This window comes from Salmo salar, chromosome 02 (assembly GCF_965601325.2).
Source record: "Salmo salar chromosome 02, fSalSal1, whole genome shotgun sequence".
Classification (NCBI taxonomy): Eukaryota; Metazoa; Chordata; class Actinopteri; order Salmoniformes; family Salmonidae; genus Salmo; species Salmo salar.
The window spans coordinates 81,943,220-81,969,740 of NC_138292.1; the positions used below are offsets into that span (position 1 = coordinate 81,943,220).

The 26,521-nt window shown below is 43.3% G+C and overlaps 1 protein-coding gene across 2 annotated transcripts; it reads right to left on the reverse strand.

Moving 5' to 3' along the window:
• Positions 1 to 2,584: 2,584 nt before the first annotated feature.
• LOC106595580 (vascular cell adhesion protein 1) lies at positions 2,585 to 18,998 on the reverse strand. 2 transcript variants are annotated; one of them, XM_045710884.2, is made up of 6 exons: positions 18,750 to 18,998; positions 17,932 to 18,100; positions 6,572 to 6,651; positions 6,126 to 6,473; positions 5,689 to 5,955; positions 2,585 to 3,037 (listed from the first exon to the last, which is right to left on the reverse strand). In XM_045710884.2, exons 1-6 carry the CDS (start codon positions 18,799 to 18,801, stop codon positions 2,847 to 2,849), a joined length of 1,107 nt encoding a protein of 368 aa, XP_045566840.2. In that variant the 5' UTR covers positions 18,802 to 18,998; the 3' UTR covers positions 2,585 to 2,846. The 2 variants fall into 2 exon arrangements, with proteins under 2 accessions (XP_045566840.2, XP_082823696.1); XM_082967570.1 differs by lacking the exons at positions 17,932 to 18,100; positions 18,750 to 18,998 and adding exons at positions 6,810 to 6,978; positions 7,606 to 7,784.
• Positions 18,999 to 26,521: the final 7,523 nt, after the last annotated feature.

The window sequence follows — 26,521 nt, forward strand, 5'->3', positions numbered from 1 at the left end:
AATATTTGACACGTTAAATAAGCTTTTAATTTAAACCCTGTTGCCCAAAGATAACGTTATAAGCAGCCAGCTAGTTTAATGAGGCTCGATCGGACCGGATTATGTGTTGTAAACCTAGACACAGTAAGGATTAGGAACAATATTTTTTTATTTGCGATTTGCTTTCAAAATAAAAGTACCTCTTTGGAAGTGATGCGGAAGGTTACAATTGGTGGAATCATGCCAAATGTAAACTAGATAATGTTAAACAAGGTTGGAATGTGAAGCAATGAAATGGGGTACCAGTCTACTCGGTGACACCCACAGAACACAACTGTGAAGAGTTTAGGCAAATATTAGCGTTGTAGCTCTTATTACCGGACTGTGACTGTGTGAAATCCCCTCCCCAGTCAGCCTGTTGTGGGTATTGACATTTATATTGCACTGTACAGGTTTACCTAATGATTGGGGATCAATGAGATGGGGTATCAGTCTACTCAATACCCAATATATTTCTCCCAACATCCTCCTCAGAGTTATCAGACTCCAAAACATCCACGCAGTATTGTTTTTCCTCAGGAATAGTGTTCAATACACATAGGTTGACAATAAATGTGGCTCAATTCACAGTCGTTTCAGAGTCCCGCAATAAGAGCTACGACACTAATGTTCTCTGGGTGTCACTGAGTAGACTGATACCCCTTGTCATTGATCCACAATCCATAGGTAAGGCTGTACAGTGAAATAAGTATGGCCCCCAATGCAATTCTAAAGTCTAATAGATCCACTAGGATTAAAACAGATTTTTGTCAAATTAACAAATGATTCCAACCTCATTTAGCATGATCTATTCAATTATGGCATAATTCTACTATTTGTATTCATTTGCATCAATGTCAATAACATACCTTTATTTTGAAGGCTAACCGCAAGGTCCACTCTTGTGGCTAATGTTTATTGTGGCTAGCTTCACATAGATGGGTGCGACCAACATTAATCAAATAAAAACTGTCTTATAAATTAGGGTTATTTTAGATGATGACAACTAGCTATATAGTTAGCTTGCTAACTACAGCTACTGAAACAGATTGTCGTTTTGCTATTTTTGGGTGGAAGAACATTGTTTGCATCCATGAGCTAGCTAGCTTTTTTATGACCATCACTGTAGGTGCGCGCGAGACAAGTTTACTAGCGTCATAGCATACCTATCGATTAATCGTTGTGACATATGAAATACGAGTGATGTAATCAATGTGTAATAACTACGTAAAAAAGTTATGAACGCGTTAAATGATCATGTGACGTGAAGTCATATCCAGGTCCTGATTGGTCAACAAGCTTATTTGAAACGTCAAATAGTGTTAATTGACACGTCAAATAGTGTTTATTGACATGTATATTTTTTGGCATGCAAAGACCCAAACGGCGTTTCATATATATGACCACTCCAGGCAGAGTTGTTACAAACACATCTATATGTAGGCCTAAAGCTTTTTAGGCAAAATAGCCCAATCAAAACGGAAAGCTCCTTGAACGTGGGAATATGCCAGGCCTATTGGGCCAAAATCAATTGTATAAATAATAGAAAGAAAATGAACGAAACGTTTAAGATCTCACATTGTTTATAAATACTTTGCTACCATGACACACTTAGTTATCTCCCCACCTCGTTTCCTTTCTTTTAGCATGTGCACATAGTAAGTACACCATCATACTTTTGGGATAAGTGTATTTTCAGATTCCACAATGATTCTTTAGTTGTGGATGTTTCATGTAGCCAGCGTGTAACAACTGCTTTATCCCAAGCATAAAACAATGACATCCGGTCTATAACCTAACAGTTTAACGCCATACCAGCAGCCTTACACATAACAGTGGACTGACTCTACGTTACCGCACTCTCTCTCTTGCTCTTGGTCCTCATCTTTGTAAGTCACCTTGATTTAGACCCTGTGTGCTTTATCAGCTTCTTTATGAAAATATTTAGCGAACTCCATGACAGTAGCTAAAGCAAGGGGCTATTATATATAGCAGCACACACGAGACTACAAATGCATGCTGGGCCGGGCATGCCCTGAGCTGAAGTGAGCGCTACTGGAGCGAAATTGGTGCCGGCGAGATGACCGACGCTCCAGCCTTTGGGAATCTCGCTCCACGATCCAGTCAAATTGGGCACGCTCTGCTCCGTTCCAGCTCCGCTCACGTACTCTGGTCCCTACCAGGCTACTGTGTTGCACTGGTAAATGCTTCACAATGTATTTCTTTGTAGGCTATAGCCTGGAAATAATTGAAATAATATAGCCTAAATAATTAATTTTAGTTCCTTCTCAGGCCCCTGACCAACTTAGTGTTTATATGCTGTTTAATATGACATGTAGCCTATTTGAAATTATGTTCGGTCTAAGGCACTGCATCTCAGTGCTAGAAGCGTCACTACAGATCTGGTTCGAATCCAGGCTGTATCACAACCGGCAGTGATTGGGAGTCCCATAGGGCAGGACACAATTGGCCCAGCGTCATCCGGGTTTGTAGTAAGAATTTGTTCTTAACTGACTTGACTAGTTAAATAAAGGTTACATTTACAATTACAAAAAAACATCCTATGTTCATCTTTTCATGTTTATTCAAATACGTTTCATTCAAATCCATATTGTTTGTTTTTCAATACTTAAAAACAATTGGTAGGTCCAGGTAGTCACATAAATAGATGGGTGTTTGTGAAATTGTGATTTTAATGAATGGAGTGAATTTGGAAAAGTGTTTTTTTCTGTGAGGGAGCAGTAGGAAAGGACAAGGAGAGCCACACCCACTCATCCGAATTTCCAACCGCTCACCTCTGTTCACATGCTCTGACCCCAACCCCTCCTCTACATAAAGGACTGGTCCATTCCGTTGTGGTGCACCACCTGTTTGTTCTTGTGTCGTCGTGGCAACCTGTCTTTCAGCTGGTAGTGGCCCATGCGTGTGTGTTTATAGTAAGAGGAGTAGATGAAACAGGAGAACAAGATGATCACCACCGCAGCTGCAGCCAGCTCTGCAATGATGAGCAGGTAGTTCACTACAGGGCAGGAGAGTAGAAAGAGAGGAGAGAGAGAGGCAGATGGGAGGAGGAGAGAGAGAGGGAGATACAGTGAATTTGGAAAGTATTCAGATCCCTTGATTTTTTCCACATGACGTTATGTTACAGCCTTATTCTAAAATGGATTCAATAAAAAAATCCTCATCAATCTACACACAATACCCCATAATGACAAAGTGAAAACAGTTTTTAAATACTTATTAAAAAATGAACAGCAGAAATACCTTATTTACATAAGTATTTGGACACTGCTATGAGACTCGAATTGAGCTCAGGTGCATCCTGTTTCCATTGATCATGCTTGAGATGTTTCTACAACTTGATTGGAGTCCACCTGTGGTAAATTCAATTGATTGGACATGATTTGGAAAGGCACACACCTGTCTATATAAGGTCCCACAGTTGACAGTGCATGTCAGAGCAAAAACCAAGTCATGAGTTGAAGGATTTGTCCATTGAGCTCCGAGACGTGATTGTGTCGAGGCACAGATCTGGGGAAGGGTACCAAAAAAATGTCTGCAGCATTGAAGGTCCCCAAGAACACAGTGGCCTCCATCATTCTTAAATGGAAGATGTTTGGCGCCACCAAGACTCTTCCTAGTGTCACGATCGTCGTAATGGATGGACCAAGGTGCAGCGGGTATGTGAATGCTCATTTTTATTAAACACGAAACAAAACAAGAAAACGATGAACGGACGACAAACAGTCTTGTAGGCTCACACAGCAATACAAAGAACAATCTCCCACAATCCCCAAAACAAACAAACTCCTAATTATAGGACCTTCAATCAGAGGCAACGATAACCAGCTGCCTCCAATTGAAGGCCCTAATCCCAAATACTAAACATAGAAATAAACACCCTAGAAACAGACATAGAACTGTACAACATAGAACTAAATCAAAAACCACGGAAACATAAATAAAACGCCCCTCTACATAAACACACACTCAAAACCATATAAAACAAATACCCCCTGCCACGTCCTGACCAAACTATAATAACAAATAACCCCTTTACTGGTCAGGACGTGACAACTAGAGCTGGTAGCCCAGCCAAACTGAGCAATCAGGGGAGAAGGGCCTTGGTTGGGGAGGTAACCAAGAACCCGATGGTCACTCTGAAAAAGCTCCAGAATTCCTCTGTTGAGATGGTTGTCCTTCTGGAAGGTTCTCCCATCTCTGCAGCACTCCACCGATCAGGTCCTTTATGGTAGTGGCCAGACGGAAGCCACTCCTCAGTAAAAGAAACATGACAGCCCACTTGGAGTTTGCTAAAAGGCATCTAAAGGACTCTCAGACCATGAGAAACAAGAATCTCTGGTCTGATGAAACCAAGATTGAACTCTTTGACCTGAATGCCAAGCGTCACATCTGGAGGAAACCTGGCCCAATCCCTGCGGGGGAGCATGGTGGCGGCAGCATCATGCTGTGTGGATGTTTTTCAGCGGCAGGGACAGGGAGACTAGTCAGGATCGAGGGAAAGATGAACGGAGCAAAGTACAGAGTGATCCTGGAGAGACCTGAAAATAGCTGTGTAGCGATGCTCCCCATAGAGAGCTTGACAGGATCTGCGGAGAAGAATGGGAGAAACTCCCCAAATTTTACATTTTAAATGTAACCTTTATTTAACTAGGCAAGTCCAGTTAAGAACAAATTCTTATTTACAATGACGACCTACCCCGGCCAAACCCGGACGACGCTGGTCCAATTGTGCACCACCCAAAGGAAATCCAAATCACGGCCGGATATGATACAGCCTGGATTCTGGGTTAAACTTGGAACATTGATATACTCAGAAGAATAGTATCTGAAGAGTGAAGGAGACTGGTTTTTACATCAGATGTTAATGGTTATCTGTCGGAGACAGATGGCTGTGGAATGTGTTGTGGGAGACGGGTGGAGATCATTGGATTAGACATCAAGGGGGTTGAGGTCAGGTCAGTTTCCCTTAAGGGAGAAACAATGGTTTATTATCCTATCACTTCGTCTTCCTGTCAGACCATAATAGATGTTTGGATTGGAGAGAAGGAGGAGTGGCCATATTGGAGTATATACTGTATACTTGTGATGTTGTAAACGTGCGTTGTCTGAATGCAGCTGTATTGACCCTCTGGGCAGAATAAAGTTGGTTGAACTTTCATAATAGTTCGTTGAGTTTTTCACTCTGAGAATTAGAACCTAACAATTCGAACCAGGGACTGCAGTGATACCTCTTGCACTGAGATGCTGTGCCTTGGACCGCTGCACCACTCGGGAGCCCAAATACAGGTGTGCCAATACAGGTGTGCCAAGCTTGTAGCTTGTAGACTTCAAGGCTGTAATCGCTGCCAAAGGTGCTTCAACAAAGTACTGAGTAAAGGTTCTGAATACTTATGTAAATGTGATAAAGTTTTGTATTTATTATAAATTTGCAAAAAATTCTAAAAACCTGTTTTTGCTTTGTCATTATGGGGTATTGTGTGTAGATTGAGGGGGGGAAAACAATTTAATCAATTTTAGAATATGGCTGTAACGTGACACAATTTGGAAAAAGTCAAGGGGTCTGAATACTTTCCAAACGCAACCAACCAATCATTCAATGAACCATCCAACCAATCATCCACCCAACCAATCATCCATCCATCTCACCTGTGACCTCCACGTTAACAGTACAGGTGCTGTTTCCCAGGGGGTTTCTGGCGATGCAGGTGTACTCTCCAGAGTGAGACTTGGCCATGTTGGTGATGGTCACTACGGATCTCTCTTCTGTGGTGTTGGGGGCGGGGGCGGATTGGGGGTGCAACCAATCGTAGGAGGGGGCAGGGTTACCCTTTGCACTACAGTTAAGTGATAAGGTGTCGCCCTCTGTGATGCTCATGGAGAAACATCCAGGACTCATAGTGATCTGAGGCTTGTCTGGGGGGGTATGAGAAACAAGTTGATTAATGAGAGAGAAAGAGAGATGAAACAAGTTGTTTAATGAGAGAATATGAAGTGAAAACAACATCAGTCAATGTCCTGAATCGTCTGGTATCCAACTAACAGTTGTACTAAATGTGTGGAGACAGAGAACCAGATGGACTCACAGAGCACGCTGATGTTGAGGCGGTCTGATTCCATTACAGGAGGAGGTTGGGGTCCCTCTGGTCCCAGATTTAACATGGCTGAACACCACAACTGGGCCCCGTCATCATCTCTACTAGGGGTGAAGTCCAGAGTATAGGCCCCATTCTCTGGTGTCTTGATGTTGTCCTTGGATTTCTGTTGTGTGTCTAATTCTGTCTGTTCACCAGTGGTATTGACTTTGTAGAAGGTCACCCTGAGTCTCTCAATAGGAGCGATGTTCTGGACAAGACATTGTAGCTGGTAGTGATGCTTCTCAACCATCGGATCAGGGTACTTCCTATAGCTGATGGAGACACTGTCTGGAAGCTCTGTGGAGGAATGGAAACACACAAAGTGATTTAACAGTGCAGAGCCATACTAAGAATACATTCAGAAACTCCAGAGAAGATAAGGGAGAGTCACTCACTATAAACTGTGATGTCCAGCTGTTTCTGACACTGGCCTGCTTCTGTGAAGCATGTTGGGTTGTTATTCCAGTCAGTCACACTGTTAAATCAAATGAAATATTTAAAGTGCATTTAAAATAAATCAATGAAAAATAGAAGCCAGAACTGTCTAAAATACCAGTAAAACCATGAATTAAAGGCTATTGAAGCCTTTTTTAAACGAGTTTTAAAAGTCTCAGCTGTGTCTGCCCCTCTTACCTGTCCACACTCCAGTTTAGGAACTTCACCTCCTTGTCTGTTAGACCCGTCCCTCCCTCGGTCGCTTCCCAGCCCAATTGCTTAGGCTGATCGGAGGTGCATTTGGCTGAAGCTGGGTCTCCATACTTCACCACCAGCCTGGCAGGACTGATCACCAGGCACTCGGCATCTGGAAGACCAAGGTCAAGTTAAAACTTTATTGTTCTGTTATTGTTGATTTTATTGTTCAAACCAAACAGGAAAATATTATTGTCTAATGTTTATCTATCTGTATGTTAATCAACTACATGTTACACTCCATAACCCAGAAGTTGCCACACACACACACACCACACACACACACCATGCTACCGTACATCTCCCGTACTAGCAGACCCCATGCTTCTAATGACCTCTAGTTATCACTATGGCAACACAGACAACATCTGGACCCTCCTCTTCCTGCCATTGTGCTCTGTGATGCCAAACACACACACACACACTTACATTTGAGTCATTTAGCAGACGCTCTTATCCAGAGCAACTTACAGTAGTGAATGCATACCCAAATCAATGGTATGACCATCTTAAAACAATTCCATATGTTAGCTTAGTAGAATGTAACTTACCAAGCACCTGTATCACAACATTGTACTAGACCAGAAGTCTAACTTACCAAGCACCTGTATCACAACATTGTACTAGACCAGAAGTCTAACTTACCAAGCACCTGTATCACAACATTGTACTAGACCAGAAGTCTAACTTACCAAGCACCTGTATCACAACATTGTACTAGACCAGAAGTCAAACTTACCGGTGAAGTCACAATACAGAGACAATAATGAAACAAGTATTACAATCTCCATTTCCCCGTAATAATCCCTGAGCGTCCCTCAGTGAAGGACACTGTATTCTGTTAGGGAGCTGAATCATTTTTATTGGAAACTCCCCAACAATCCTCTCTCTCTCTCTCTCTCTCTCTCTCTCTCTCTCTCCTCTCTCTCTCTCTCTCTCTCTCTCTCTCTCTCTCTCTCTCTCCTGCTTCTCTATGGGCAGTGAGGGGTGAGCCCTCCTCCTCTCTCCTGCTTCTCTAAGGGCAGTGAGGGGTGATCCCTCCTCCTCCTCTCTCTCTCTCTCTCCTGCTTCTCTAAGGGCAGTGAGGGGTGATCCCTCCTCCTCCTGCTTCTCTAAGGGCAGTGAGGGGTGATCCCTCCTTCTCCTCTCTCTCTCTCTCCTGCTTCTCTAAGGGCAGTGAGGGGTGAGCCCTCCTCCTCTCTCTCTCTCTCCTGCTTCTCTAAGGGCAGTGAGGGGTGATCCCTCCTCCTCATCTCTCTCTCTCCTGCTTCTCTAAGGGCAGTGAGGGGTGATCCCTCCTCCTCCTGCTTCTCTAAGGGCAGTGAGGGGTGATCCCTCCTCCTCCTCCTCTCTCTCTCTCCTGCTTCTCTAAGGGCAGTGAGGGGTGATCCCTCCTCCTCCTCCTCTCTCTCCTGCTTCTCTACGGGCAGTGAGGGGGGAGCCCTCCTCCTCTCTCTCTCTCTCTCTCTCTCTCTCTCTCTCTCTCTCTCTCTCTCTCTCTCCTGCTTCTCTAAGGGCAGTGAGGGGGGAGCCCTCCTCCTCTCTCTCTCTCTCTCCTGCTTCTCTACGGGCAGTGAGGGGGGAGCCCTCCTCCTCTCTCTCTCTCCTGCTTCTCTAAGGGCAGTGAGGGGGGAGCCCTCCTCCTCTCTCTCTCTCTCTCTCTCTCTCTCTCCTGCTTCTCTAAGGGCAGTGAGGGGTGAGCCCTCCTCCTCTCTCTCTCTCTCTCTCTCTCTCTCTCTCTCTCTCTCCTGCTTCTCTAAGGGCAGTGAGGGGGGAGCCCTCCTCCTCTCTCTCTCTCTCTCCTGCTTCTCTACGGGCAGTGAGGGGGGAGCCCTCCTCCTCTCTCTCTCTCTCTCTCTCTCTCTCTCTCCTGCTTCTCTAAGGGCAGTGAGGGGTGAGCCCTCCTCTCTCTCTCTCTCTCTCCTGCTTCTCTAAGGGCAGTGAGGGGGGAGCCCTCCTCCTCTCTCCTGCTTCTCTAAGGGCAGTGAGGGGGGAGCCCTCCTCCTCTCTCCTGCTTCTCTAAGGGCAGTGAGGGGGGAGCCCTCCTCCTCTCTCTCTCTCCTGCTTCTCTAAGGGCAGTGAGGGGGGAGCCCTCCTCCTCTCTCTCTCTCTCTCCTGCTTCTCTAAGGGCAGTGAGGGGGGAGCCCTCCTCCTCTCTCCTGCTTCTCTAAGGGCAGTGAGGGGGGAGCCCTCCTCCTCTCTCCTGCTTCTCTAAGGGCAGTGAGGGGGGAGCCCTCCTCCTCTCTCTCTCTCCTGCTTCTCTAAGGGCAGTGAGGGGGGAGCCCTCCTCCTCTCTCTCTCTCTCTCTCCTGCTTCTCTAAGGGCAGTGAGTGGTGAGCCCTGCTCCTCTCTCTCTCTCTCTCCTGCTTCTCTACGGGCAGTGAGGGGTGAGCCCTCCTCCTCCTCTCTCTCCTGCTTCTCTAAGGGCAGTGAGGGGGGAGAGGACGAGGGGAAGTGTAGTAGGTTCCTGTCGGTGTCACTGGTTTGGAATTTCCCAAAAAGCTAGAGAAAAACATTGTTCTGTTACTCCTCGTGACCAGAAACATAGTAATAATTCTGTGTGACAGTACAGGCTAAAGAGAGGTGAGTGAGAGACAGAGAGAGAAATGGAGAGGGAGATGGGGGAGAGAGAGGGAGGGAGATGGGCAGCGAGAGAGACCCAAATAAGGACAGTAGTGTATAATGGAGTATTGGAAATAGAGAACTGTCTGATTTATTCTCTGTGCCACCAGGTGTCTCTCACTCTCACCACAAACACACACTGTCTCATCTGGTGAGCCCATTCTATTGAAATGTAGTGGGTACACCCACATTACTTTAGTTTCTGTGTTTTTTTACCATAATTCTAAACTGAGTATACCAAAACCAAGCAGCGTTGCAGTTCTTGACACAAACCGCTGCGTCTGGCTCCTACTACCATACACTGTTCAAAAGCCACTTAAATATATTTGCCCATTCACCCTCTGAATGGCACAAATACACAATCCAAGTCTCAATTGTCTCAAGGCTTAAAAATCCTTCTTTAACCTGTCTCCTCCCCTTCATCTACACTAATTGAAGTGGATTTAACAAGTGACACCAATAAGGGATCATAGATTTCACCTGGTCAGTCAATGTCATGGAAAGAGCAGGTGTTCATAATGTTTTGTACACTCAGTGTATGTGTACAAAAGTATTGGGACAGTGACATATGTTTTGTTGTTTTGGCTCTGTACTTCAGCACTTTGGATTTTAAATGATACATTGACTACGAGGTTACACTGCAAACTGTCAGCTTTAATTTGGTGAACCGTTTAGAAATTACAGCACTTTTTGTACAAAGTCCCCCCATTTTATGGGACCAAAAGTATTGGGACAAATTCACTTATGTGTATTAAAGTAGTAAAAAGTTAAGAATTTGGTCCCATATTATTAGTACCAAATGATCACATAAAGCTTATCACTCTACAAACTTGTTGGATACATTTGCTGTTTGTTTTGGTTGTGTTTCAGATAATGTTGTGCCCAATAGAAGTGGTAAATAATGTGTTGTGACATTTTAGTCTCTTTTATTGTAAATAACAATAGAATATGTTTCTAAAAACTTCTACATTCATATGGATTTTACCATGATTGTGGATAGTCCTGAATTATGAATACTAATGAGTGAGAAAGTTACAGACCCACAAATATCATACCCCCAAGACATGCTAATCTCTCACCATTACAAGACAGGGGAGGTTAGCATTGTATACCATACCCCCAAGACACGCTAATCTCTCACCATTACAATAACAGGGGAGGTTAGCATTGTATATCATACCCCGAGACATGCTAATCTCTCACCAATACAATAACAGGGGAGGTTAGCATTGTTTATCATACCCCCACGACATGCTAACCTCTCACCATTACAAGACAGGGGAGGTTAGCATTATTGGGCGGTATAATATCTGTGCGCCAGAGAGCTAAACAGAACTGAGGAAGTTGATTAGATCTGAACACACACAACATTCCTGAACTACCTCTCTGTAATGTCAGCCCTCCTCCTCCTCCCATACTTATCCCAAATGGCACCCTATTCCTTATATAGTGCACCACGTTAGACCAGTCGCCTTGCACCACATAGGGAATAGGGTGCTGTTTCGGACTTATATTCCAGGAGTTTATAATGTCTCTGTTATTGTTGCATTCAAGTAGTGTTCAGTCAGATTCTCAGATGTACCTCTCCCTCCCTCTGCTCTCTCTATCTCCCTCTGCCCTCTCTCCGTCCCTCTCTCCCTCCCTCCCTCCCTCTGCCCTCCCTCCCTCTGCCTTTTCTCCTCTAACTTTTTCAAGCCCACTCTACCTCTTCCTTCTTTTTCACTCATCCAACTCCACCCTTCTCTGAGTGGTACGTGTTTACTCAGAGGAAGGGAAAGTTTCTTATCAGAAGGGAAATAAACACACACCCACCGAGTTTCTATCCATCAGAAAAAACAGGACAACTGTATATACTCTATTATTTATGTTTTTTGTATGCTATTTTAATATTTGAGAATAAACCAATGATATCAGGCAAAACCCGGCCATGATTACAGCACCTGTGTGTGTGTCTTTTGACACTATATAAACGAGTCACACCGCAGTTTTTGTCATTATACCCTGATGAAGACAGCTTGTCTGTCGAAACGTTGGACATAAATATTTTTGCATCTGAGGTTCCTAGAGTGTGCGGCTCTCCTTTATAGCCAGCACCTCGTCTAAATAGGTGTGCGTTTATTTCACCTCTAGATTGTTTTCTTGTTTACGTCTGTCTCCTACCCTGTTCCCTTTACTCTGCTCCTGTTCTCCAGGACCTAGGGGTTCTGCCCAACACCCAGATCCACCTGACGTCCTCCTTTACCAACCACCCTCCAACTTTTCATTACATCAGCTACTGTTATTGTCAAGTTGTCATTATCTGCTAAGTAAGAGCAGGACAACTATCATACTGGGCACATCATGTGAGCTGCACAGATTAGCTAAAAACACCAGCACTGCAAACACTCAGAACAAAGAGGGCAGCAGCGCCTGGACTTTGCAGTTTCCCTCTTCGAGTCCACTACCTGCTGAAAAACAAGTGACAGGCAGAACCTCCCATCGACACAATACCCACCTCTTCTCTATTCCACACACCAGAATTTTGTATTTCAGTCTGACTGCCATGTGAGTGTACAAACAAGCTGAAAGTAAATTGACACATGTACCAAATAAATATCAATGGTTATGTATTTAAGTCTAAAATATTGCTAGATTGTTTTCACAGCTGCTTCATAAGGTGTTCGTTATTGTAAATTGTAACTATCCCTTGATGGTATTTGTTAGTTCAACATTATTCATTGTATCACAAGACATGCTATATTATATATATATATTCAACCACAAGGGTGTACTAATGAGCTATGGTTTTTTTTATCATAATTGAGGACTAAAATGATTTCAGTGTAGATAAGGGAATGCCTGTTTAAAATGAAAACATGACAGCCAGACAAGCCAGTGTATGAATCAAATGTATTTTCATATGAATGGAGTGGAAATTAGCTCACTTTGTGATCTGTAAGGTAAGTAACAATGTGTGTGTGGAGGGCATTGAAATTATATTGTTTACACTGATGCCTGTTTATTTATAAGAAGCAGAAGATGGTAAATAACATCAATCGCAATGGTTAGCCTATGCAAATTAATAGGAATACATTTAGCCTAATTGGTAATAACATATGACGTGGGGGGAAAATCGGGATCCTAGTCAGGCTTTTGTTTGTCAATTCATGTGTATCAAATCTGTTGGCAATTGTGGGCTAAATCAATGACAAGCAGCTTAAATGTTCAGCCTTCATCATGGTCTGTGATCAAAACAGGCTGGGGTGTTTTCGGTTCCGTTTAGTGAGTGAGAACGCAACTGCACTGAAATGCATAGCCTGATTCAATGGGATTCTCCTGAATAATACATGTTTTTATCTGTTAAACTGCTTGGTCGATGCATAGACCCATACCTATTCTAACTTTTTGGTATTTTGCATTAGGCATAGCTCTACATTGCAGAGCATTTAATAAACCAACCACATTTCCTGTGATGTTTAGGATGCGCAAGACCTTCGATAGGCTAGTAGACTGCGGAAATAATCGTGGAGATTACCATTGTTATAGTCTAGATCGCTTATAAAATCTGGACCGTTGCTTTTCCTATAGCTAAGCAAACAAGTGGTAGCATATGCTTTTTAGACGTCTCTATAACAAGGCCAATATCCTCACATACCCCCTCAATTCGAACCCTGCTTTTAACCATAAAACATCACAGAAATGTATAGACGAAGGATTGCATGGTGACAGTGATTGTGTCTGTTAATCGGGTAAACTGGGAAGTGGGGGGAACGAGGTCAAATCATGACATCAGTAATTTTCAGGTCAGAGAACGCTGCCAGAGATTCCGAGATGGGATGAGCGCGTTTCTTTCATAGTTCCCAGTTGTCCGACTGAAGTCGGAAGTCAGAAATGAAAGGTGTCCAGGTGAGTCCAATGATGCGCTGCTGCGCGTGATGGTGACCGGTGATGAAGCGCAGGTGCGCGTAATGATGGCGACAGGTGTGCATGATGAAGGCAGTCTGGAGCCTCGAGCAGAGAGGGAGAGCGGGAGCAGGCGTGACAGTAGGTGTATATACACATATACAGTATTTGTGTATGTATTTTTTTATATACAGTATGTGTCATCGTATAAAAAAGCTAAATGTTTGCAAAGTAGTAAAAACTAGATTTTTATTTATTGAAACTGGATACAGTACTCAGTCAGATAATAAAAGAGAAAGAAGTAAACAAAAAAGTCCTCACCATAATCAGACAATGTAATTTGGATATGAACAAAGTAAATAGTCAATTGTATTTGATCTGACTCCATAAGATAATAAGGAAATGTAGAATGAAGTAATGAATGGGCATCAAGAATGGTCTGAGATCGTGAAATCAAATGCAAGTAATAACATTGTCAAATTAATGAACTCCATTATATGTATAAGGCAAAATTATAAAGGTACAAGGTAATACGATCAAAGTATTGTCGTCATGGTAATCAATCAAAGCTGCACTATGCAGAAATCACTCAGCAAAAAAATGAAACTTAAGGGGAGCATAGAAATACCGCATGTAGAACAGATCTACCGCTTCTTAGACTTGCTTTCAATGAGAATGACATATCTATAACTCACATTTCTATGTGGATATGGTCAGGTCACCAACTCGCTCCCTCTCTCCAGCACTCGACGTCGCCGGTCTACTAACCATCATAATACCTCCTCATCATTACCCACACCTGCTCCCCATCATTACCCACACCTGCGCCCCATCATTACCCACACATGCTCCCCATCATTACCCACACCTGCGTCCCATCACCTGGACTTCATCATCTTGACTACCTTCCCTTCATGTAGCCCTCGGTAGCTTCAGTCATCAGGCAGTAGAGGTTTGTTTTCATGTTCAGTACTCATCCCCTGTATTGTTCATTTAACTAGCATCATCGTTATCAAACTGTCCTACTGCACCTGACTCCCTGCATATACCTGACAATTATACATTTACATTTTACATTTTAGTCATTTAGCAGACGCTCTTATCCAGAGCGACTTACAGTAGTGAATGCATACATTTCATACATTTGATTTTCATCTCATTCATTTTTTTTTTTGTACTGGCCCCCCGTGGGAATCGAATCCACAACCCTGGCGTTGCAAACACCATGCTCTACCAACTGAGCCACAGGGAAGGCCATAAATCAATAGTTAGCAGAAAGTGGACAGACAGCCACAGTGGGAGGGGGTTGGAAAAGAATCACATGTATTCAGCCAATCAGTGGGTTCAGGAAGTGGTCTTACAGCCAATGAATGAGCTGGAGGAGAAACACCGCCACCATGGCACTTCCAGCAGCCTGACCGGAACATGCTGAGGAGGGAAACAGATGTTTAGGCTGTGATTACACAGGCAGCACAATTATGATCTTTTGCCAATATTTGACATGTTTGATACAGTGCATTCGGAAAATATTCAGACCCCTTCACGTTTCCACATGTTATGTTACAGGCTAATTCTAAAATGGATTACATTTTTTTTTTTTTATCCTCATCAATCTACACACAATACCCCATAATGACAAAGCGAAAACTGGCTTTTAGAAATGCTTGCAATTTTTTTTTTTTTTAAAGCATTCAGACCCTTTGCTAAGAGACTCAAAATTGAGCTCAGGTGCATCCTGTTTCCATTGATCATCCTTCAGATGTTTCTGCAACTTGATTGGAGTCCACCTGTGGTAAATTCAATTCATTGGACATGATTTGGAAAGGCACAAACCTTTCTACATAAGGTCCCACAGTTGATAGTGAATGTCAGAGCAAAAACCAAGCTATGAGGTCGAACGAATTGTCCATAGATCTCCGAGACGTGATTGAACGGAGCAAAGTACAGAGAGATCCTTGATGAAAACCTGCTCCAGGAAGCCACTCCTCAGTAAAAGGCACATGACATCTCGCTTGGAGTTTGCCAAAAGGCACCTAAAGGACTCTCAGACCACGAGAAACAAGATTCTCTGATCTGAAGAAACCAAGATTGAACTCTTTGGCCTGAAAGCCAAGCATCACGTCTGGAGGAAACCTGGCCCAATCCCTGCGGTGAAGCATGATAGTGGCAGCATCATGCTGTGGGAATATTTTTCAGCGGCAGGAACTAGGAGTCTAGTCAGGATCCAGGTAAAGATGAATGGTGCAAAGTACAGCGATATCCTTGATGAAAACCTGCTCCAGAGCACTCGGGACCTCAGACTGGGGTCGAAGGTTCACTTTCCAACAGGACAACGACCCTAAGCACACAGCCAAGACAATGCAGGAGTGGCTTTGGGACAAGTCTCTGAATATCCTTGAGTGGCCCAGCCACAGCCCGGACTTGAACCAGATTAAACATCTCTAGAGAGACCTGAAAATAGCTGTGCAGCTACGCTCCCCATCCAACCTGACAGAGCTTGAGAGGATCTGCAGAGAAGAATGGGAGAAACTCCCCAAATACACGTGAGCCAAGTTTGTACCGTCATACCAAAGAAGACTCGAGGCTGTAATCACTGCCAGGTGCTTTAACAAAGTACTGAGTAAAGGGTCTGAATACTTATGAAAATGTGATCAGTTTTTTATTAGAAATGTTTTTGCAAAAGAATACCAAAACCTGTTTTGCTTTGTCATTATGGGGTATTGTGTTGAGATTGATGAGGGGGAAAAAACTATTTAAGTCTGTTACGTAACAAAATGTTGAAAAAGTGAAGGCGTCTGAATACTTTCCGAATGCACTGTATATTATTTACTATACGTAAAGACATTCAATTGATCAGCTCAGTTCAGCCTAAATTCAACACACCTGGTCTTCCAGGTGGGTTTAAATCAAAAACATGAAGTGCCTGTGGCCCTCCAGAACCAGGGTTGCCAGTTACACTTTATTTGGATAATCCAGTTGGTCATAATATCAACAAACTATCCATTGATAAGCAGAAGCTTACTACATTTACGGTTAAGGTTAGGTTTAGAATAAGGGTTAAGGTTATGTTTAGGGTTAAGTTTAGGGTTAAGATAAGGGTTAAGTTGAGGGTTAAGATAAGGGTTAAGGTGAGGGTTAGGGTTAGTAGATAGTCTGTAGAGCATCTACAGATGGATAAAGTGTTACTGGGTTGCCTACCCCTGCCCTATATATTGCACTACATTTGACCATATGGGGAATACGGTGACATTAGGGATGTATGTTAGGGTAAAGTAGTGCACTACATAGGGAATAGGGTGCCATTAGGGATGTATCTCAGGGTAAAGTAGTGCACTATGTAGGGAATAGGGTGCCATTTGGGATGCAACCTTCCAGGAGTTTATAATGTCTCTGGTAATGTTGCATTCAAGTAGTGTTCAGTCAGATTCTCAGATGTCCATCCCTCCCTCTGCCCTCTCTCCCTCCACCTGCCCTCTCTCCCTCACTCTGCCCTCTCTCCCTCCCCCGCTGCCCTCTCTCCCTCCCCCGCTGCCCTTTCTCCCCTCCGTCCAATCGTTCTGTTTTCCTCCCCCCAATATTTCACACCAGCCCACTCTGGCCTCTCACCCCCAGTCATTTCTCTCTCTCTCACACACACACACACACACACACACACACACACACACACACACACACACGGAGAGACCGAGAGAGCAGAAAGACCAAGAGAGCAGAGAGAGCAGAAAGACCAAGAGAGCAGAAAGACCAAGAGAGCAGAGACCGAGAGTAAAGGAGAACAGTGCAGACAGACATCACCAGTCGAGTCACAGAGAAACAGATGGACTCACAGTGCACGGTGAGTTTGAAGGGCTCTGATTCCACTTCAGGAGGAGGTTGGGGTCCCAGTTCTCCCAGTCCTAACAGGGCTGAACACCAGAGCTGGGCCCCATCATCACCTCTACTGGGGGACCACAGCAGGGGATATTCCCCACTAATAGGTTCCTTGGTGGTCTGCCTTGGTACATCTGGTGCATATAACAATGTCTTTGTCTTTCTACCGATGGCAGAGGCTTTGTAGAAGGACACATTGAGACTGTTACCTGGAGCGACCTTCTGGATGAGACACTTAAACTCGTACTCTTTCCCCTCAACCATCGGACCTGAGGGGCCTGTCATGGACACACTGTCTGGAAGCTCTGTGGAGGAATGGAAACACACACAGTGATTTAACAGTGCAGAGCCATACTAAGAATACATTCAGAAACTCCAGAGAAGATAAGGGAGAGTCACTCACTATAAACTGTGATGTCCAGCTGTTTCTGACACTGGCCTCCTTCTGTGTAGCATGTTGGTTTGATATTCCAGTCAGTCACACTGTCAAATCACATTACATTTTATTTAAAGCAGCAATCCTTAGTTGAAACAATAACCAACTTGATTTAAATTGCATTTAAAATAACAAATAAAGGCAATATCACAGTTTAAGTTCAAACATCAAGAAAGTAGCCAGCTGCCACTGTTTGCCACTTTAAAGGCTAAGAAGGTGGGTTTTAAAAGTCTCAGCTGTGTCTGCCTCTCTTACCTGTCCACCCTCCAGTGTAGGAACTTCACCTCCTTGTCTGTTAGATCCGTCCCTCCCTGGGTGGCTTCCCAGCCCATTTGTACAGGGGTATCTGAGCTGCAGTTAGAGGAGGCTGGGTCTCCATACTTCACCACCAGCCTGGCAGGACTGATCACCAGGCACTCAGCATCTGGAAGACCAAGGTCAAGTTATAACTTTATTGTTCTGTTATTGTTGATTTTATTGTTCAAACTAAACAGGACAATATTATTGTCTAATGTTTGTCTATCTGAATGTTAATCAACCACATGTTACACTCCATAACCCAGAAATATCCACACACACAAGATGAAGAACATACACTCACACACACACACACACACAGAGAGAGAGAGAGAACCTGTTGAAGCAACCCCTCCCTAGTATTCACCAATCATACCATGTCAAATGAGTGACTAGTTTAACTCTAGGAAGGAAGGAAGGAAGGAAGGAAGGAAGGAAGGAAGGAAGATACATTCCTACAGAATTTGAAAGGAGGGAGAAGGGCGTAGAGGCCAGATCAACTCAGAACCTTTTGACTCCAAATTATATTCTATTTCACTCTGTACCACGTAACACACAGGCTTTCCAATTTTTTCATTTAAAATAGTAAATACATAAAGTACTAAAATATTAGATCGAAACAGAAAAAAAATACTTAGGCACATTCATCACAACATTGTACTAGACCAGAAGTCTAACTTACCAAGCACCTGTATCACAACATTGTACTAGACCAGAAGTCTAACTTACCAAGCACCTGTATCACAACATTGTACTAGACCAGAAGTCAAACTTACCGGTGAAGTCACAATACAGAGACAATAATGAAACAAGTATTACAATCTCCATTTCCCCGTAATAATCCCTGAGAGGCCCTCAGTGAAGGACACTGTATTCTGTTAGGCGAGCGGCAGACGCGGTTTCTTCTCCGGTGACCGTTGAAAGTGAAAGTATTATTTACTGGAAAACCCTTAACGACCCTTCCTTCTCCTCTTATCTCTCTCTCACACACACAGTGTTCTATCACTCCCTCTTCTCCTTCTCTAGGGGCAGTGAGAGGATGATGGGGAAAGGATAGAGGGAGGGGTCGGGGAGGAGTTCTGGTTCCAAATAAGGACATGACAGTAGGCTATGTTAGTGTGTTTAGGTTTGGGGGTTACAACGGGATTCTGGCTTTTCTTTCTAACAGAAACAGAGCTCCCTCTGTAAATCCCATTGTCTCACGTCTGCACTGATCTGTGCGATAACTCGCAAAACACTCAGTATTTATGAAAATCGAAATGTGCACGAAAATGAGCAACCTGGTCAGTGTCTGCTTGCTGCATACTGGCTGAACTGGTCTTAAATCAATCCATATATGAAACGAAAGGGATTCTAACAACGCCAGTTGTAGCTAGTGTAGTGAAATTCTAGCTAATAGCACGAATACGTTTTCATGATAAGGCAGTTTCTGTTCTGTTGTGATAAGTGCGCTGAGTTCTGCAGCACAGCTGACTGTTTCTAGCTGCGACGTTATCACGTTGGCCAACTGTTACAACGTCACCGGCTGTCAGAATCAGATACATGCTGATTGCTTACAACAGTCCCAGAACTTTGGTGCCGTTCAGCTTCACCAACCAGCTACCGCAATGGCCATTCATTCAAACAAGCTAACACAAAGCTGCTAGCTGGAGAAGGTTTGCTCAGCTGATCAAGCAAGGTTTACCATAGTAGCCGTGTTTCTAGTGGTCAGCCTGAGCAGCCATTACGTACCTTTGGGGAAAGGGAGTAGGTGGATACCCATTCAACCGAAATGTGTTTTTCCTCTGAATCAGGGACTGCCTTAATCCATTTCATTTCATCGGCGCCCGGGGAGTAGGTTCTGTTGGGGGACAAAATGCCTAGCTCAAGGGTAGATCAGTAGTTATTTTTCACCTTGTCGGCTCAGGAATTCGAACCAACCACCTTTCAGTTACTGTCCCAACGCTCTTAACAGCTAAGCTACCAGCTAGTCATGTCGTTGCTGAGATGCGGTGCGTTTTCTGTGCCCAGGAAATATCACTTTTTATTTAGTATAAAATGTGGATTTAAAAAGGCTTTAGATACAAGGTCAGGTGTCCATTATCTTAAACGCAAAAATATGGATCTTTAAAGGGAAATGTTATGTATTTAAAAAATGTTTTTGTGGATGTAGGAGTTTTGTATCGCCGGGTGTTATTCATCAACTTCCACGAGAAATATAAGCCTTAAAATAATAGCATATTTAAAGTCTCTCTTCATCATTTTATATTTCTCGTTAAATTTTCTCTCATCAATGACATTTTATTTTCATGATTATTGTATTTATTATTTATTTTAAGATTTTCCGTGTCCCTGATATCACTTTCCACTCTGTTAGTTTGTTGTTATTCTCCATTTAAGAAAACAACCCCTTCCTACAATGACACCACATTCAGGAAGTGTCATCATTTCTGTGGTGGGAAAACAACGGTGCAACGCCACATACCTATAAACACTCCATTTGATCTATTTTCCATGTTGTTACTCACAAACTTCCACCCGGTTATGCAAAATTAACCAAATGTTTTAATGTTAAAATATGTTTGATAGAGAAGTTAAAATCCAGTTCAAGTGTCTAATTTTGGTGGATCGAATCCTCGAGCGGACAAGGTAAAAATCTGTCATTCTGCCCCTGAACAAGGCAGTTAACTCACTGTTCCCCGGTAGGCCGTCATTGTAACTAAGAATATGTTCTTAACTGACTTGCCTAGTTAAATAAAGTGATAACTCAGAGGAGGGGAGAGTTACTGACTACTCTTGGCCTTTTTACTGAGCACCCTTGGCTTTAGTACTGAGCACCCTTGGCTTTGGTACTGAGCACCCTTGGCTTTGGTACTGACTACCCTTGGCCTTTTTACTGAGCACCCTTGGCTTTGGTACTGAGCACCCTTGGCTTTGGTACTGAGCACGCTTGGCTTTGGTACTGACCACCCTTGGCTTTGGTACTGAGCACCCTTGGCTTTGGTACTGACCACCCTTGGCTTTGTACTGAGCACCCTTGGATGTGTCCAAATCCTCTTGACTGGCTCCTTTTCTCTCTACAGTGCACTACCTTCCACCAGAGCACTATGGGCTAATAACACACTAAACTCCACTAACTGCATTGTGAATGTGACACAATATCACCACCTACAGGACAATAGGGGAAAATACATTATTAAAAAATACTTTTTTAAATAGATGAAAAAAAAGCCTATATTTGTCGTGTTGAAAATTGCATATCCAACTCTCCCTGAGACACCCTCTGAGAGCGAGGTCATGACCAGGGTCTGCCATTATCAACAGGCAATCCTGGAGCAATTAGTGTTAAGTGCCTTGCTCAAGGACACGTCGATTTTTCATCTTGTCGACTCGAGTATTCGAAATAGGAACATTTCAATTACTGGTCCGACGCTTTAACCACTAGGCTACCTGCCCCCCTAAATAGAAGGCAGAAGTACGAAATCCCATAGTAGGATACATTAGTTATTCAGATCCAATAAAGATAATTAAAAAGTCAACGGTGTTTACCAGGGAATGTGTTCATGAATGTGGTGCGGGACAAAAACTCACCTGGACCCATAATTAGACTGTCATTTACATATTGACAAAGTCTTGTTCATTGTATCTGACTCCATAAGATAATAAGGAAATGTATTATTATAAGTGTTAGCTGACTAAGATCAAGAATGGTCTGAGATAGTGAAATCAAATGCAAGTAATTAAAACCCTTTAACGCCTGACGTTAGTATCTTTAAACACCTGGTAAAGTTCCTGTAGCCGATCAAAACATAAAAAAACACCGTTCTCAGACGATAAACTAGAAATAAACAGTTTTGCCACCATCTAGAGGCCGATCTTTGTAAGAGATCGGCCACAGAAATCGTCAGTCTAAATTGAACGCCTTTGCAGGTTGTCAACAAGGCAGTTCTGCTTCTCCGAAACAGCCTCGTACGTGGTCAAAAAGGTGTTTAGAAATTCAATGCATGCAAAATGCTCATTAGATGTCCAGAGATGCCTGGGTACATTTTCTAAGAAAAATATACACTTTTGGCGAAGCATAGCCACTCAAAATTCATGTTGCTTATATTTAACACCAGGTGTTAAGTGATGCAAACCACACATTTTATGATTAAGCAATAAGGCCCGAGGGTGTGTGGTATATGGCCAATATACCACGGCTAAGGGCTGTTCTTAAGCATGACCCAACGCAGAGTGCCTGGATAAAATCAAATGTTATTTGTCACATGCCCCGAATACAACAGGTATATAGACTTACGGTGAAATGCTTACTTACAAGCCCTTAACCAACAATGCCTTTTTAAGAAAAATAAGTGCTAAGAAAATATTTACTAAAATAAACTGAAGTACATTTAAAAAAAAACATTTAAATAAATAAAAGAAGAAAATATAACACAGCCCGTAGCCGTGGTATATTGGCCATATATCACAAACCCTTGAGGTACCTTATTGTAAACTGGTTATCAACGTAATTAGGGCAGTAAAAATATTTTTTTTGTCATACCTGTGGTATACGGTCTGATATACCACAGCTGTCAGCCAATCAGCAATCAGGGCTTGAACCACCCAGTTTATAATGCTTTATATACAATAACATCGCAACACTAATAATAATATTATTTTATAACAACTGTGTTTTCCCGAATTGTATGGTTTACTACAGTTAACATATAATGCCAAGCATCCCCTTTTAACTGTGTGTCATAATCCGTGTTATGTAGGTGGCAGGGAAGTCAGGCGCAGGAGAAACCAAAGTGGTTAAAAAAATTGAGTATTTATAAAAGAACTAACTCCAAAACCAACGTAGAAAAATAATTTGGGTAAACAATAACCCGTCGCACACCGATACATCAACAACACGTACATAACAAACAATCACCAACAAGGATATGAGGGGAAACAGAGGGTTAAATACACAACATGTAATTACTGGGATAGGAAACAGGTGTGTAAGGAGACCAGACAAAACTAATGGAAAATGAATAACTGATCAATGCTGGCTAGAAGACCGGTGATGTCGATCGCCGAGCACCACCTTAACAAGGAGGGGCATCAACTTCGGTAGAAGTCGTGACACTGTGAATCTCCCTGATTTATTTTGCGGACGGAACACACAAATGAGCCTAATTGTAGCCTAAGACTTACCTACCAGTACATACTTGATGATACAATTCAAAATGTTGAAAAAGGGTGCAGTATGACAGCATTTTATTGTAAAGGATGACGCCAAAAAAGTGGAATGGGAACTCTTCAAACAGCGGCCTGCTTATCATAGATTGACAACGAATATGACACACCACTTGAAAACAGTTAGTTGGCCTACTTTGTTTTAATAGTTGCATGCTAAAACATTGATAGGTTTTACATGCTTGACACAGAGACGTGACAAACAGAGACGTGACAAACAGAGACGGGACAAACAGAGACGGGACAAACAGAGACGTGACAAACAGAGACGGGACAAACAGAGACGTGACAAACAGAGACGGGACAAACAGAGACGGGACAAACAGAGACGGTACAAACAGAGACGTGACAAACAGAGACGTGACAAACAGAGACGGTACAAACAGAGACGTGACAAACAGAGACGTGACAAACAGAGACGGGACAAACAGAGACGTGACAAACAGAGACGGGACAAACAGAGACGTGACAAACAGAGACGTGACAAACAGAGACGTGACAAACAGAGACGGGACAAACAGAGACGGGACAAACAGAGACGGGACAAACAGAGACGTGACAAACAGAGACGGTACAAACAGAGACGGTACAAACAGAGACGGGACAAACAGAGACGTGACAAACAGAGACGGGACAAACAGAGACGGGACAAACAGAGACGGGACAAACAGAGAAAGAATAGACACACTGTAAGAAGAAAGTCATAAAGCAGAGATACAGTACTGCTAATAGGAGAAAGACATGACATAAAGCAGAGCTACAGTACTGCTAACAGGAGAAAGACATGACATACAGTACTGCTAATAGCAGAAAGACATGACATACAGTACTGCTAATAGGAGAAAGACATGACATACAGTACTGCTAATAGGAGAAAGACATGACATAGAGCAGAGATACAGTACTGCTAATAGCAGAAAGACATGACATAAAGCAGAGCTACAGTACTGCTAACAGGAGAAAGACATGACATACAGTACTGCTAATAGCAGAAAGACATGACATACAGTACTGCTAATAGCAGAAAGACATGACATAAAGCAGAGCTACAGTACTGCTAATAGGAGAAAGACATGACATACAGCAGAGATACAGTACTGCTAATAGGAGAAAGACATGACATACAGCAGAGATACAGTACTGCTAATAGCAGAAAGACTTGACATACAGTACTGCTAATAGCAGAAAGACATGACATACAGTACTGCTAATAGCAGAAAGACATGACATACAGTACTGCTAATAGCAGAAAGACATGACATAAAGCAGAGCTACAGTACTGCTAATAGGAGAAAGACATGACATACAGCAGAGATACAGTACTGCTAATAGCAGAAAGACTTGACATACAGTACTGCTAATAGCAGAAAGACATGACATACAGTACTGCTAATAGCAGAAAGACATGACATACAGTACTGCTAATAGCAGAAAGACATGACATAAAGCAGAGCTACAGTACTGCTAATAGGAGAATATCAATAAAAGTAAAAAGGAAGTTGTGTTCTTTTGTAACATGTTTAATATAATATCATTGGCTAATCATTACCCATGAGACTGAGTTGATAGCCTATCAGTAATACCACATACATGGGCTTCATAACGATGTTTAACATGTTTGTTTCTGTTCCGAATTCCGACCCATTTCATTGAGGTGGATTTATGATAGTTCGTACTATTCTGGTAAGTATGACCTAACTGTTACTTCTGATTTCCTTTGTCACTGTTCCTCATCTCCCCCCCCCCCCACACACACACACACACACACACCACACACACACACACACACACACACACACACACACACACCACACACACACACAGTTTCTGCTGTAACATCCTGTCAATTCCGCCCGTCTCATTACACACACACAGTTTCTGCTGTTACATCCTGTGAACTCTGCCCTCATCTTTTTCCTCTCCTCCCCAGTTATGACCGAGCCTATGAACAACAGTGAGACTGACTAACACAGTCAGCAAGACTGGACAGCCATGCAGGCAAAGGGAACACAACACACAATTTCAGCTGTTATATCGTGGATCCTCTGTCCCTCTCATTACAGGCACAGAGTTTCAGCTGTTATATCGTGGATCCTCTGTCCCTCTCATTACAGGCACAGAGTTTCAGCTGTTATATCGTGGATCCTCTGTCCCTCTCATTACAGGCACAGAGTTTCAGCTGTTATATCGTGGATCCTCTGTCCCTCTCATTACAGGCACAGAGTTTCAGCTGTTATATCCTGGACCCTCTGATTACAGACAGAGTTTCTGCCATTAAATCCTCTCTCATCTCTCTCCTCTCCTCCCTAGTTTAGAATCTCTGTCCTCTCCTCCCCAGTTTAAGAATCTCTGTCCTCTCCTCCCCAGTTTAAGAATCTCTCTCCTCTCCTCCCCAGTTTAGAATCTCTGTCCTCTCCTCCCCAGTTTAGAATCTCTGTCCTCTCCTCCCCAGTTAAGAATCTCTGTCCTCTCCTCCCCAGTTTAGAATCTCTGTCCTCTCCTCCCCAGTTAAGAATCTCTGTCCTCTCCTCCCCAGTTTAGAATCTCTGTCCTCTCCTCCCCAGTTAAGAATCTCTGTCCTCTCCTCCCCAGTTAAGAATCTCTGTCCTCTCCTCCCCAGTTTAAGAATCTCTCTCCTCTCCTCCCCAGTTTAGAATCTCTGTCCTCTCCTCCCCAGTTTAGAATCTCTGTCCTCTCCTCCCCAGTTAAGAATCTCTGTCCTCTCCTCCCCAGTTTAGAATCTCTGTCCTCTCCTCCCCAGTTAAGAATCTCTGTCCTCTCCTCCCCAGTTTAGAATCTCTGTCCTCTCCTCCCCAGTTTAGAATCTCTGTCCTCTTCTCCCCAGTTTAGAATCTCTCTCCTCTCCTCCCCAGTTTAGAATCTCTGTCCTCTCCTCCCCAGTTTAGAATCTCTGTCCTCTCCTCCCCAGTTTAAGAATCTCTGTCCTCTCCTCCCCAGTTTAGAATCTCTGTCTTCTCCTCCCCAGTTTAGAATCTCTGTCCTCTCCTCCCCAGTTTAAGAATCTCTGTCCTCTCCTCCCCAGTTTAAGAATCTCTGTCCTCTCCTCCCCAGTTAAGAATCTCTCTCCTCTCCTCCCCAGTTAAGAATCTCTGTCCTCTCCTCCCCAGTTTAGAATCTCTGTCCTCTCCTCCCCAGTTAAGAATCTCTGTCCTCTCCTCCCCAGTTTAGAATCTCTGTCCTCTCCTCCCCAGTTTAGAATCTCTGTCCTCTCCTCCCCAGTTTAAGAATCTCTGTCCTCTCCTCCCCAGTTTAGAATCTCTGTCCTCTCCTCCCCAGTTTAGAATCTCTGTCCTCTCCTCCCCAGTTAAGAATCTCTGTCCTC